The 14,492-nt window shown below is 48.1% G+C and overlaps 1 protein-coding gene across 1 annotated transcript in view; it reads left to right on the top strand.

The window, feature by feature from the left end:
* Positions 1–14,492, top strand: part of ESYT1 (extended synaptotagmin 1) — a 481,007-nt gene that overhangs the window by 261,408 nt on the left and 205,107 nt on the right. Inside the window, exons 17-20 of the mRNA XM_086963895.1 lie at positions 2,977–3,135; positions 8,204–8,380; positions 10,116–10,198; positions 10,845–10,893. Of these exons, the coding sequence (XP_086820021.1) occupies positions 2,977–3,135; positions 8,204–8,380; positions 10,116–10,198; positions 10,845–10,893 (468 nt within the window). The remainder of the gene's footprint in view (positions 1–2,976; positions 3,136–8,203; positions 8,381–10,115; positions 10,199–10,844; positions 10,894–14,492) is intronic.

Raw genomic sequence — 14,492 nt, 5'->3', positions numbered from 1 at the left:
CTCTTCTTTGTTCGAGATGAGGAGTAATTCAGTTTTGTCAGGGTTAAGCTTTAGATGGTTGCTTGACAGCCAGCGTTGGACTTCCTTTAGTGGTTCGTTTAGTCTGTGAATGTCTTTAGCGGAGGAGATTTCCAGATAGATTTGGTTTTGCAGCGTGAATCTTTCTGGATTCACTATGCTGTGCATATTCCGCGGTCTTGTGGTTGGGTCCAGATTCGTAGTCTTTTCTTTTTTTTTTTTTTTTTTTTTGTAGCCCTTGTGGGCGTCGGCGTCACACCTCCTCGGGTGCATTTCCGGTGACGTCGGCATGCTTCCTGCGGAAGCTCCCACTCTTGGGCGCCATCTTCGGATTCTTTTTTCCGTGTTTCTTTCTTTTCCGAAGCAATGGTAATGTTCTATTCAGGTGATAATATGCACAGCATAGTGAATCCAGAAAGATCTTCAAGCTGCAAAATTACACCGACAGGTAAGAAACTATTCGGTATCCTCCGCTTAGAGGTGGAAGGGGATGTTAGCTTTCCTGAGTAGGGTGGAGAGGGGTTCCATGTAAATGTTGAAGAGTTGAGGGGAGAGCACTGAACCTTGTGGAAGTCCTCTATTGCCTGGATGAAGGTCGGATTCAAAGCTTCTCATTTTGATTCTTTGTGAGCGATTATGCAGGAATGAGGGGAACCAGTTGAGGACCACATCATCTAGTCCAGCCCTTTCTTCGAGGGCTTTGAGGAGAAGAATATGGTCAACTGTGTCGAATGCTGCCGATAGGTTGAGGAGAATGAGAAGGCAGCATTGGTCTTGGTCCAGTGATTTGTGTATGTCATCAATTATGTTGAGGATTGCAGTTTCCGTGCTACACCCTTTCCTAAATCCTGACTGATGTGAGTCAAGGAGGTTGGTATTGTCCAAGTGCTGTGTTAGTTGTTGGAGAACACACCTTTCTTGTATTTTGGAAAGGAGAGGAAGGTTGGAGACGGGTCTGAAGTTGTTTAAGTCATTTGTATCGAGGCCTGTTTTTTTTAGCAATGGGGTGACTTGTCCTACTTTTAAGCAATCTGGGACGGTTGCGGTTTTTAAGGAGCTGTTAATGATCCTGCACCACAGTGGGGCTAGGGAGAGTTTCAGTGTTTTGGTTAGAAGAGCAGGAAGGGGGTCTAGGGTATGAGATGAAGGTTTCGAGGTGGAGATAAGTTTGACTATTTCCTCTTCTGGAATGGGCTGGAAGAGTGACCATGGTTTAGTAGTTGGTGGTGGAGCGCTACCAAGCACCCCCCCATGCTACTATGGGGCCAGGGAGAGCAGTTGATAACCAGAGAGCGCTCGATCTTGGAGACCTTGTCATTGAAAAAGTTGGCGAAGTTGGCACAGCGTTCTATGGAGGCCTGCCCAAGGTAGGAATCCGGTTTGGAAGTTTGTTGTCTAATAATACTGAAGAGCTCCTTGGGTCTGTTTTTTGCGCTGTCAAGAGCAGATGGAAATACGTGGATTTCTTGTTCTTAATATGGTTACTATACTTCTTCCGAATAGTTCTGAGTTTGTCTCGGTGGGAGATAGTGGGCACGCTTCTCCATTATCTTTCTGCAGCTCTTAATTGTCTCCTTTCTTCATTAGTGTCAGAGTCGAACCAAGATCTGGACGGAATGGCTCGGTTCTTTCTTTGTTTCAATGGTGCTAGAAGGTCGCGGAGGTTTACCATATTAATGTTATAGCGTGAGGTAAGATCGGTTGGGGATAGATCTTTGTCGTTAGGAAAGAGCAGCTTTAGCCTATCTTCCATGACTTCCAGGGGAATCTGGTAGAAATTTCTGGACCATTTGGGGGGATCCATCACAGAAGGCAGGGATAGGACTCTTTGGTTAATGTGGAAGATCATGTGATGATCCGACCAGTCCACTGGGAAGATGTTGTTGATTGTAATTGTGTCTTGTTGGGCAATGATGGCATCCAAGGTCGCTCCTTTGTTATGAGTTTCTTCGGAGCAATGTTGGGAAAGGTTATTGTCACAAAGGAGAGTATTAAGCGATTGTATTAGTGCGTTATTGGATTCATTCCAACGTAGGTTGATATCACCCAGAATTATGTGGTTAATGTATTTGAGTGCGCAGTGGGCAATCAGGTCAGAAAGATGTTCCCTAAAAGTAGGGGTTTTGCCGAGTGGGTGGTAGAGAAGGTGACCTACTAACGGGCTGTTGTCCTTAAGCTTAATGGTGACCGATAAACATTCAAAGGAGCTATATTCGCAAGGGTCCATTACAGTAATGGCAATATCCTCTTTCTGGATGATGGCTATCCCTCCACCGCGTTGGTCTATTCTGTCTTTATTGATGAGTTTGAAACCAGGGGGCACTAACATGTCGAAGCAAGGTGGGGAGCACTCATTTAACTCTGGCTGGAGACTTAAGGAGAGGTAACTTCTCTGGTTCCCTCCACCTTCAACATTGCTGAAGGAGAGACATTTTTGCTTTCCTGTCAGTTAATGTGGTGGTTGGTGCTCAGTAGTAGTCCCTTTTACGAGTGGAGCTTCATGTGCAATCTAGATGTACATTGGGGAATCTCAAAAATATCAAAATAGTTATCACAGCCCATGTAAGCTGGCTTTTTGTGATAAAAATACGTTTTGGTGAATAGGACTGATGGAACTGACGTCCTTTGTGCTCAGAAACGTGTTCATTGGATGTTAGCCAAATACTCTTAACATTGAGAGAGGCAGAAGTAAACAAGACCTCACCTCTTGTGCCCACACTGAGACCAGTTGATAGAGGTCTTTTTGTGCTATTTTCTGCATCATCGGAGGTCTTGCCTATGACCCACATCATTCTCGGTCAGACCCTGCGTAGCTACTGCAATCTTGGATCAGGATACTGCTGCCCATGGCAATTCCCTGCTTCTCCTTCTCCATGGAAAGATCTAGGGTTTCACCTCTAGTGGTGCACCAATGTACCTCAATGCTGTTTTTTTAATTGTTTCTATTTTGTTCTACAGATTCTGTTCCAAGATGCTCTTGATAAGGTCGTGACCCCTTCACCTAGATCTGCCAGAGGGACACCAGAAAAGGAGCAGCCCACTTTATTCACTACTATCAACACAGAGGCGAAGCCTTTACCCACCATTACGAGCACCAACATCAGATTTGGGAAAGAGGTACCAGTGCTATTGCTGCTGCTGAAGAGCACTTAAAGTATGTAGAACAATACATAGGGTTTGCCCTGAGACTGGCCACCTCCCTATAATGCACTCAGTGCATTCAATAACTGAGCCAGTGTGTATCGAGCATACTGCTGATCATTGCTGCCTACATGGATGTCACTGTGCAATACACATATTTGTGTATGGACAAGAAATTACAAAATCTGTCCTTGTATTTTCGCTGGCAGGACGCGTCCCTGCTGCTTTAGATCTCTTTCGGTTTCCATTAATTTCCCACTTTCATTTTATTGGAGTTTTTTATGTGGCACTTGGGTACTTCCGCAGATTATTTAAAGCATTTTCAGAAAAAGGGTTAGGGGTGCAGCACAACGAAGTGGCCATCCGTAGGCTTTAAGCTAAGATTTAAAGATGACTCTTCAGCTCTCTGCAGAGTCTCTGGATGTTTTCTTTGGAAACACAATAGAGTTCCAGGAGATAGAATATTGTGTGTAAAGAAATATTTGGCCTAATGGTTTGTATGCAGCCGATTGCATGGCAAGGTAGTTCTAACAAGGTTGTATGGGTTGTTCACCTTGGTGGTGTAGTCCTGTGTCTTTTTAAGAAGTAAAATATGCACAAGGCAGAGTGCTCTGAATTGGGATGTTTCTTTTATTTGTAGCCAGTATAAGGCAGTTGGTACAGTATGATATAATCCATATGTTTCTGTTTTTTTTGCATCCCACTGATGGTCTTGTCCAGGATTACCATTGAGATGGTGTTGCAATAGTCCAGTAGTGAAGAGGCACTAGCAAGAACCCGTGTGCAGTCCAGCCAGAGTAGATTTAAAAATTAGAGAGAGGATTTCTGCTTCTGTAGTTGTCAGTGATGCTGTAGAATGCTTTTGGAGACTGCACTGACACCCGGTATGATGTTCAGCCTGGAGTCAGACAGTGGTATCTATTGACTATTTGGTAGGGAACAAGGCTGTTAGAAAGCTGAATGAAACAACTCAGAATTTTCAAATGGGTTGTGTTAAGGCACAGTTTTTGCTAAGACTTCCATTTCCAGTTGTACAAAAAGCAAGCCATGACCTATTGATGCTCCTCTGACTATGTTTCAGATCTTGCCGAGGGTGATCTGCATACATTATGTTATGTTATGTTATGTTATTTATATTTTTATAGCGCACAGCTGCCCCAGCAAAGGGGCGTCCTGGCGCTTTGACAGGCACTATAACATAACACACAATAAAAGAAGGGGCGACTATTCGGAGGCGGGAAACAGGAAGGTTTTAATCGCCTGCCTAAAGGAGAGCAAGTCATCAAGAGCTCGGATGCGCACCGGGAGCGAGTTCCATAGCCCTGCTGCGAGCACCCGGAAAGAACGGCCACCCATTCTGCTCAATTTAAAACAAGGGCAAACTGCCAAATGGAGAGCCTCTGATCTCAGAGATCTCAGAGGGATGTAAGGAGTAAGTAAATTGGCAAGTGCCGGCGGCGAGGAAAATTTCAGAATTTTAAAGGCCAGGCACAGCGCTTTAAACTTGATCCGCTGTCTGACCGGAAGCCAGTGTAGGGCCAAGATGGTACCAGACACAGAGCAGTGTCTGGGGAGGCCTACGATGGCCCGCGCCGCGGCATTTTGCACCCTTTGGAGCCTGGAGGCCTCTGCCTGATTCATCCCTAACATCAGCGAACCTCCGTAGTCCAGCCGAGATAAAATCGATGCCTGGACCACGAGCTGTCTGGTGGGGGGATCAAAGTACTTTAAGACCGGCCTTATGCCCCGCAGGATGCCATAACACGTGGCAGCCACCTTCTTAGTGTGGTCCGTAAAAGTGAGCGCGGGGTCCAGCCAAATGCCTAGATTTTTCACTCCAGAGGCTGGAATCGGAGTAACGCCCAGCTCTGGTGGCCACCACTGGTTTCCCCATAGCTCAGCGTGCTTCCCCAATACCAACACCTCAGTTTTGGTGGCATTCAACTGTAGGCAGTTGGTGTGAAGCCAGCTTGCTACTGCCACCAGACCCGCACGGAATCTGGGGGCCTCCACCTCAGGGTCTCCACTAAGTGTCACCGCCAGCTGCGTGTCGTCAGCATATGAGGTCATCGTCAAACCCCACTGTTTGACGACTGCAGCTAACGGTTTCACATAGAGGTTGAACATTGTGGGGCTCAACGAGGAGCCCTGTGGGACTCCCAGCTCCAAGGGATGGATGATGGATTGGCCAGGTGGTATTGCCACTTTAAAGGTTCGATCAGACACAAATGATCGAAACCACTGGAGAGCGATGTCAGTGACTCCAGCTTCCTCTAAGCGTTGGATCAATATATGGTGGGACACAGTATCGAATGCTGCGCTTAGATCTAATAGCAGAAGCGCTGCTGTACGTCCGGAGTCAAGTACCTGGCGAAGATGTTCAATGATGTAAAGTAATGCCGTCTCGGTACTGTGTCCTGGCCGGAAGCCATTCTGACTGGAATCCAGTATCTAATTGCGAGCCAGATGCTCAGACAGAAATGAGTTGACGTGGGCTTCCGTTACTTTAGCTATCCAAGGCAATAGGGATATAGGTCGGTAATTTTCTGGCAGCCGAGGGTCAGAGTTGGCCTTTTTTAAGATAGGAGTGACTACTCCCTGTTTCCAGGCGGTGGGTACCGTTCCATTGGACAGTGACATATTGATGAGATTCAATATGGGAGCTCGGCACAACGGGGAGAGTGTGCTGATAAAAGCTGGCTTCAGCGGGTCCAGAGGAGAACCTGATTTAACCCTAAGGCTAAGTTTGTCAAAGGTCTCAGTGGACAAGCCTGGTAGAATAGCCAGGGTCTCATACCCCAAAGAGTTTGGGTCAATTACCTCTGGATTCGGCCGGCATGGATCAAATCCTCGGTAGAATTTTTGCACTTTCTCCAGGAAAAAAGTGGCCAGATTCTCACAGTGGGAGTCTGTGCAGATCACCTCTGAGGTGGCTCTTTTTTTCATAAGGTCCTTCAGGACCTTAAAGATCAGTTTAGATGGATTGGTACTGGCTGCAAATTCCTGAGCATAAAATGCAGCCCGTGTTCTGCAGATGGCCCTGTGATAGAGCTTCAGATCGGCAAAATACCGGATTTTCAGAGCAGGATCGTAAGATCTTCTCCATTCCCTCTCTGTTTTCCGGCAAGATTTTTTCAGCTCGGCAAGGGACTCATTATACCATGGGCTAGATGTTTTTGCCCGGCCTTTCGACCACCGCAAAGGTATAAGGGAGTCAAGAGCATCAGAGATCCAAGTGCAGAACTGTTGGTAGCCTTGGCCCACGTTAGCAAAGGCGCTCAAAGGTTTCTGTTCCAGTAAACTGTAAAATTCTTCAAGTTTGAGCTTATGCCAAAGCCTTTATAGAGTAGGCCTGTCCACCGATTTAAAAGGTTTATCGTGGACAGGACAAAAGGCTTCCACTAGCAAATGATCCGTCCATCCCATCTGCATCGGGTCTGACATCTTCACCCCCTCAAGCGTGGAAAAAAAGGGGTCCAGAATATGGCCCCCTGAGTGGGTAGGAAGAGTAACAAGCTGGATGAGTTGAAGAGCTTCAAGATCCGCCAGCAGAGTGTTCACGGTTGTGGATGACCTATTATCAAAATGGATATTAAGGTCCCCCATGATGTTAAAGTTCGCACAGCCGAGCGCTATAGGGTTAACCATATCGGCCAGCGCGGATTTGAAGACAGAGTCATTGCCGGGAGGGCGGTAGATGAGCATACCGCTGAACGTAAAGTGATGGCTAAAAGCAACTTTGAAGATAGCACTTTCACATGCGAAAGTTTCCATTCAGCAGGAAAGCAGGATTTAACTGCCATGGCGATACCACCTCCTCTTGTGGCCCTGTTGGACGTAAAGACCGTATAATTCTGAGGAAAGGCAAGATTCAAGATAGCAGAATCTGAATCCTGAAGCCAAGTTTCGGTCAGTAAGAAAAGATCAGGGTCTTCTTTTTCAATCAGATCATGTATGGACTGATGATGTTTAACCAGAGATCTCACATTTAAACACCAGATCCGGAGATCCCGAGACGCAATGAACTTGCGTATGATAGGGGTAGCGTCTTCCAGGGAGCGGATCTTAGTAGGGCTCGCGAGTGACCAACCCTTACAGGCACAGCTATATGGGCCTGCTAATGGGTCAACAGGCATACATAAACATACCCTGTTCCTGTGCCCTATAGCCAGCAGCTCTGACCATGTATACGACAACATACCGCAGAAGGACTAGAGTGAGCCACGACGGAGGGGACCAGGACCTGCCCCGCCTCGCGCTTCCTCGTCGCGGACGAGCGCAGACGGGCAGGACTCTGGCACGACTCCGGCTAAGCGACGGCGTCCCGACCTGCGCGTCCCGCTGCGCGGGAGAGGAAAGCCTTAAATAGGGCCACCAATCTCAGCGCGAGCGTGAGGATGCTCCAAGATGGCGGCCGAATCTCTACCCTTAGCCCAAAGCAAAATGGCGCCCACAGTGTACCACCCCCGGGACCCAGGCCCGCCAAGCGGCGGTGGAGGAGCCAATTTAAATGCGGAATGAGGGAGGGGGCGAAACCCAGCTAAAAGCAGGGGAAAAGTGCAGCAAATAAAATTCAAAATCAGATACAAAATCAGGGAATTGTTAAAAACGAAAGCGCCAGCAGCAGCGCGTGCGCGGTAATGCTAGAGCCTGTCAAAACTTGTGCTAGCCAGCATAATGGCCGCTGATGACATGCACTTTTTTATAACTGCCATTGACTTCACTGGTTCCCTGCCTGTGTCTTTGAATCTATCCTCCACACTGAACTTCAGAATCACTGTTGCGTAAAAAAAACCTCTTTGCGTGAAATCGCTCCCTCAAGCTCGGCCAACATTCCTGCCCCAGCTCCTTACAAAGAATGAATCTCTTGTTCGTTATGCATGGCTTGTGATTTTGCATATCTTGATGTTACCTTTTCACCCACTCCACTATCCCTACATGAACACAACTTCAGAGCAAACAATTAGTGTGAGATTGGAGAAGCGGCTCCAAGTAAGCCAAGGAAGAGCAACGCAATCACTTTCTTCTGCTGTCCTCTGTACAGAATGCCCTCCGGATCCACCTGGTGGAAGCAGAGAATCTCATCGCCAAGGATAACTTCATGAAGGGGTTGGTGAAGGGTGCCTCAGATCCTTATGCTGTGATCCAGGTCGGAGGAAAGAAATTTCGTAGCCGTGTGATCAAGGAGAACTTGAACCCCCGATGGAATGAGATGTACGAGGTAGGTGCACCTCTATCGTGTATGTCTGGAGGCTGTTGACAGGTTTACAGAATGTTATTACAGTCTGATATCCAAGTTCTGGAGAAATGCAACAGTCTTCCATCAGGTTTCTTGTGTGCCGTCAGAGGCTCACCTTCAGTTCCTAGAGTGTTATTGATATCTGACATGAATTGTCTTGAGTAAGATTAGTTTGACTGGTGTGTCTAGCAATCGTGTATCTGCTTGCTGTCATTTTCTGGAAGTGATATGCTATATTTTCATGTCTGGATCTTGTAGTGTTTGAATGACCATCTAACAGCTTCTTGGAGTTATGTCACAGCCTAATATGAGGTCTCTAGAGTAATTTTGGAGTCTGACATCAGATTACTGCAGTAATTGCTGTCTCATCTCAGGTTCTTTGAGTTATTTCAGTCTGTTATTGACAGTATTTCTGATTGATGTCAGAATCTGAGATTCCTTGCTGAAATTATGTTAGTCTGACCTTGGGATTTTAAAATGATGTGACTATCCATGTCTGGTTTCCCTAGCTATGACGCCATATAGTATGAGATGTAGTCACAATCTGAGTGATGCTACAGTCTGATGCCTTGTTCCCAGATGACAAGATCTGCCCTTACTTTAGCAAATGATTCAATTGAGCTAAAGATTTACCACTGAAACGGGGTTTATTTCAGGACCCGATCTAGCTCTCGATTAACACATCCCTCCCATGTAGGACTGGCGACATGGTTGTTTAACCAAGTCTAAAACAGATTAGGCCTTCTATGTGTGGGCAGAGGTGAATAGCACCAGGACACTCCTTGGAGTACTAGAATCCTTTATAAATGCCAGTTCATTAATGAAACAAGTGCAAGGGCAGCCACACCTCTCCTGAGATGTACACTAAGTTACTGTGTTGTAAATATGAAAGTTGCTTGATTTCTTGTACTCTTCCTGGACTGAAGCCCCCTCTGGGTTCTCCCTGATTGTGAATTTTCTTCTCACACAGAGTTTACACTACACACCTTAGACAAAGAGATGAGGTGGGATCTTTCAACCTTCTGTGACTGCAGTTGTCTAACTTCCACTCAGCCAGTCCCTGTTTCCTCCAATCCCCAAACTACTAAAACCTATGGGTGGATGAAATATTTTGCATCGTGAATTTGTTATTGGTTCACATGCTGTTTATAACGAGGACAGAGTAGAGAGTTGGTTGTTCCATTCTTCTGACCTTAAGCAGTTTACAGGAGTGACAGCGTACTAGTCCTGAAGTGTTTAGTACTAGCCCTTTTTACCCAGGACACATTCGAAAACATTTCAGCTGATCTTAGAAAGATTCCACCTTAATAGAAAACATTAAACAAAATATTTAATTTAGAGGGGACTTGAAGAGGAAAATCCTATCTCTTTACTTTGCTCGCCAAGTTTAGTGTCTAGAATTGCCCAATCTAAAAGGTTTTGGGACAGCAATAAGTTGAACTTTTCTATTTAAACCATCTACTGGTTACCATTACTGATGCTCTAGCTTCCAAGTGTGTCACTTTGCTGGTGCACCAAACAGTTCTAAACAAAATCACCCTCCAAAGAATTTAGCCTCTCGCCATAGCAAGACTGGGAAGAACAGAGGCATCTTGTACATAGAATACATTAGCTAGAATAGAGAAGGAATTTCATGTACCACTGTGATTTTCAGACTTCAACACAATGTGCTCATTCATTGTCCTGTGCAAGCCAATATGTGTAATTTTTATTCCAGGTCCTTGTGGACGACGTTCCAGGTCAAGATGTGGCAGTGGAGCTTTTCGATAAGGATGTTGACAAAGATGATTTCCTTGGAAGGTCTGCACTGGAACTGTTTTGTGCGGAACATTGGGTGGATGGTGGAAAGCATGCCTTCAATGCCTTTTGAATTAATTATATTTTAGCAGTGTTGAAATTCCATTTTACAATTCCCGTTTTTTGGTTTATGTGTAGCTTATTTTTGTAAACTAAAGCGATTTGTTATTGCTCCTTCGGCAAAATATTTTCCATGTATAATTGCCATATGCACTGTCATACCTTGGCCTTTGGGATAGGGGCTTTAAGAAGGGTTGATGGCTTCAACGGGTGCTGTGCTTTAATGGTATTGTAGCACAAGTATGTATATAATGCTAGGAGATGCTTAAACCTCTGGCCCACTTTTTTTTTTTACCTTAATACATTAACATGTTCATATTGCTGTTGAAGTAGGTGGGATTTGATACAAAAAGTGCCAGGCAAGGTATGAAAAAGTAAAATAATAAATGAATGAATGAACCACTTTCAAGGCGCTTCAGGTGAAGAGACTGTCTTTTGTATGTTCTGCAGTGGATCCACCTCAGGTTTAGCACCAACAAGGACCGTGAAAGGGGCAGATGGATCAATCTTGGTTGCTCTTGTCTTATTCAAGTGTTTTAAAATTTTCCCGAATCCTTATAAGGTTTATTTTTTTTATCTAATCTTGTAGATTTAAGATAAGCCTTGAAAAGGTTGTCCAAAGCAAATTTATGGATGAGGTAAGACAATTCATGCTCCTTCTGTTTTCCTTTATTTTCTGTTTTATTAGAATGTATTATATTTTTTCCCTGTTCTTTGTTTTTTATGCGTCCAGACTATGTTGGGTTTCACCGCTTACTGACTATTGTAGTCCAAAGGGCAACCTAGCAACAGCAATACATACATTTTGTCTTCACCCACACACATCTCCTCTGTTAATGGCTTTAGACAGATAAGGCATCAATTGCATTTCAAAAGTTGCAACCAGGACTGGATTTGTTCCTCGCATGCTTGACAGTTGTGACTGTCACTATATAAGCAAATTTCAGAAAAGTCTCCTCATGTCCATAGCCAATGCCACACTATGACTGACGACCGGCGATCTGGTTGGCATCTGTCCCCTGCAGGATAACAGCCAGTACCATACTTAGACTGGTCACTGGGTGTAATTGCAGAGGTTGTGCCTGCTGCATTCAGGACCTCAGTTAATGTTATTCTTAGACTGGACATTGAGTGTCACATCTCCACGTTCAGTATCATATACAAGCACACAATGGACAATATGGCGTGGTTGACTAAGGATGAAGCAGAGAAGTTACAAACATGGTTCGTTAATCAATACATAAAGACAGACTAGATGGTTTTCTAGCAGTGGTTTCATTTTCTAGACACTTTTTCTTCAGAATTTGTAATTAAAATTCTATATCTGCTGTCAATAAGAATTAGATTGGGTAATCACTATGGGTGAGATTGGTGGTTTTAAGAAAGGGTTTTAGCTAGGAAAATGAAGGGAGCGGGAATCAGACAAAAAGTTCTAACCCTTACCGTTCTGCTTTTTTCCTTCATTTCCTCTTGATCTCCTGCTGTCCTACAACATGATTTCTCGTCCTCTTTACCTTTACCTTTGTATGGGTTAGCCTATTTACTTAAAACAACACCTCTTTATGATGTCCATTGTCTGTTCATCCTCCCGTCTCATCTATATCTGAAAGAGACACGTTTGTGATAGATTCCTTACCTTAGAATATCCCCAGGCGTCAGACTGGTTCCGGAAATTTTTGCGTAGCAATACCCCTGCGCTTTGGTAGGCGTCGTCTGCGGCTCCGCGTCCGTCGTCGGCGTCGTTAGCGCCAGAATGACGTCGTCGGAGTACTTAGACGCCGCCCATGTGCGCTGACGTCAGTTCTTTTTTCCGCGCCAGCTAGCGCAGATCCAGAGAAGCTCTACCCCTAGTCATTTTTTGACTAAACTTTTTGATCTTTTTGATCATTTCTTTCTTCGAGTCTTCGACTCTATCGGTGCCGGTAGGGATGCCCGGGTTCAAACCCTGTTCGAAGTGCAACCGACTGATGTCGGTTACGGACCCCCATCGCCGGTGCCTGAAGTGTTTAGGCCTCGACCACGACGACCGCACCTGCTCCGACTGCCGGGCCCTGATGTCTAAAGCTAGGCGGGAGCGGTCCCGCAAGCGACTCGAGCTCCGGCAGTCGGCCCGTGCCGTTCCAGGTCCCGGTCCCGGTCCCACGGGAGGTCGAGGGACCGGTCGCGGGGTCGGAGTCATCGCAGCTCCGGGAGTGGACATCGGTCGTCAGGCTCCAAGTCCTCAGGTAAGAGGCATGAGAGGTCGGAGAGACGTCATCGCTCCTCTGACCCACCCGAAGCTCGCACGATGCGGCCGGGCTTTCGGGTGACACCGCCCACGCGGCTCCGAGGGAGTCGCAAGCGTCGCCGCCTGCCCCAGACCTTCGGGTCCCTGGGCACGGCGCGACGCTGGAGGAGATCGAGCGGTACCTCATGGTCATGAGGTCCCTCCCTCCTCAGTCGAGTTCCGTGGCGCCTCCGGGCCCAAAGGTCCCGGCTGGAGGCCCTTTCGGGTTGGGCGCTTTGGCCCCGACGCCGCCGGCGACTTCGGTCCCGGCGCCGCAGGATCTCACCGGATCCGCTTCCGGATCCGGGTCGTCGCCGGTCGACCTCACAGCCTCACAGGCGCCGGCCCCACGGGTGTCGCCCCCGGCGTCCACTGTGGACGCCGTCCCTTATGTTCCCTTCCGTCCGACTCTGGCGCCAGAACGGCGCCGCTGGGCGCCGCTTCCGACGGCCTTTGGAGATTTTTATTTCCATGAGGAGGCCCCGTCTTTTAATCCTGCTTTACAGGAAACGGGTGACGAGGGAGATTGGGAGGGGTCTGAGGACCCTCTGGCACTGAAGTGCCAGTCTCAACAGGACTGGACATATGAGCTTGGGGAGGCCAGTGGTATTGACACTTCGCCAGACACTGGATTTGTCTCCCCTCAGACCGTGGCTTCGGAGGAGGGGTCTACTTATAGTGTAGTGTTGATGAGGGCAGCCAAGGCCTTAAACCTTGAGCTCCCCGTCGCGGCCGTGAGGACTAACCTCCTCACTGAGGTCCTCAAACCGCAGACAAGCTCTAGCGAGCCTCTGCTGCCGTTCAATGAGGCCTTATGTGACGTTCTTGTGGGCACTTGGTCCAAGCCCGCTACAGGTCCGCCTGTGGATAGGAACGTGGCCAGACGCTACCGCCCGGCCCCGGGCGACCCTTGCTTTTTTTCAACCCATCCCACCCCTGAGAGTCTGGTTATCCAGGCCTCCATTTCCCAGACCGCATTTCCGTCGGCTCCGCCAGATCGGGAATCCAAGAGATATGAGCAGTTCGGGAAGAAGGTGTTCTCGTCCCTAAGCTTAGGGCTGCAGTCTGTCAATACCACCTGTCTCTTGGGCCGCTACACCCACACCCTGTGGGACGCGGTCGCGGACGTGCTGCCACAATGTCCGGAGGAGGTCCGGGCTAAACTCGCCCAAACCCTTGTGGAGGGCCGAGATGCAGCGCGATATTCCATCCGGTGTGGGCTGGATACCACGGACCTACTGGGCAGGGCGATGGCAACGACGGTGGTGGTTCGACGCCACGCCTGGTTGAGGTCCGCCAACTTTTCGGCCGATGTCCAGGCCACACTTCTGGACATGCCGGTTGATGGCCGTCGCCTTTTCGGCGACAAGGCAGACCATGCGCTTGAGCGTTTTAAGGACTCCAGGGCTACGGCCAAGTCCTTGGGCCACTCGGCCACACGCCAGCAATCGGGTGCCTTTCGCTCCTTTCGTGGCCAAGGAAGGGACGCCCCCACATGTGCTGCCAGCCACGCTCCGCAGAATGTTCAACAGCGCGATGGCGGCCGTGGAAACCGCCGTGGCGGCGATCGGGGACAACTGCGAGGCCAGTCCACACCTCCCTCCGCAGCACCCGCCTCAAAACCTTCCTAGTCCGAGTTTTCAGGCCACATGACGCCGGTGGGAGGCAGGGTTCGCCATCACCTCTCCCACTGGCGCACTGTCACGTCGGACAGGTGGGTGCTGCAAATCGTCCGAAGGGGCTACTCCCTCCCCTTCGAGGCGACCCCTCCAGCCATGCCACCGCAATTCCACCGTGTGTCGGGCGATCACTTGCAACTTCTGCAAGAGGAAGTCACGGCCCTCTTGGCCAAGGGGGCCATTGAGCGCGTTCCTGGGCCTTAAGTAGGGTGTGGTTGTTACTCCCACTACTTTCTGGTACCCAAGAAGGGCAATGGGGGCCAACGCCCTATCTTGGACCTGCGGGACGTCA

This window comes from Lissotriton vulgaris, chromosome 1_1, assembly GCF_964263255.1.
Source record: "Lissotriton vulgaris chromosome 1_1, aLisVul1.2, whole genome shotgun sequence".
Classification (NCBI taxonomy): Eukaryota; Metazoa; Chordata; class Amphibia; order Caudata; family Salamandridae; genus Lissotriton; species Lissotriton vulgaris.
The sequence above is the reverse complement of the archived record's forward strand: the minus strand, read 5'-3'. Positions and strand labels throughout refer to the sequence as shown.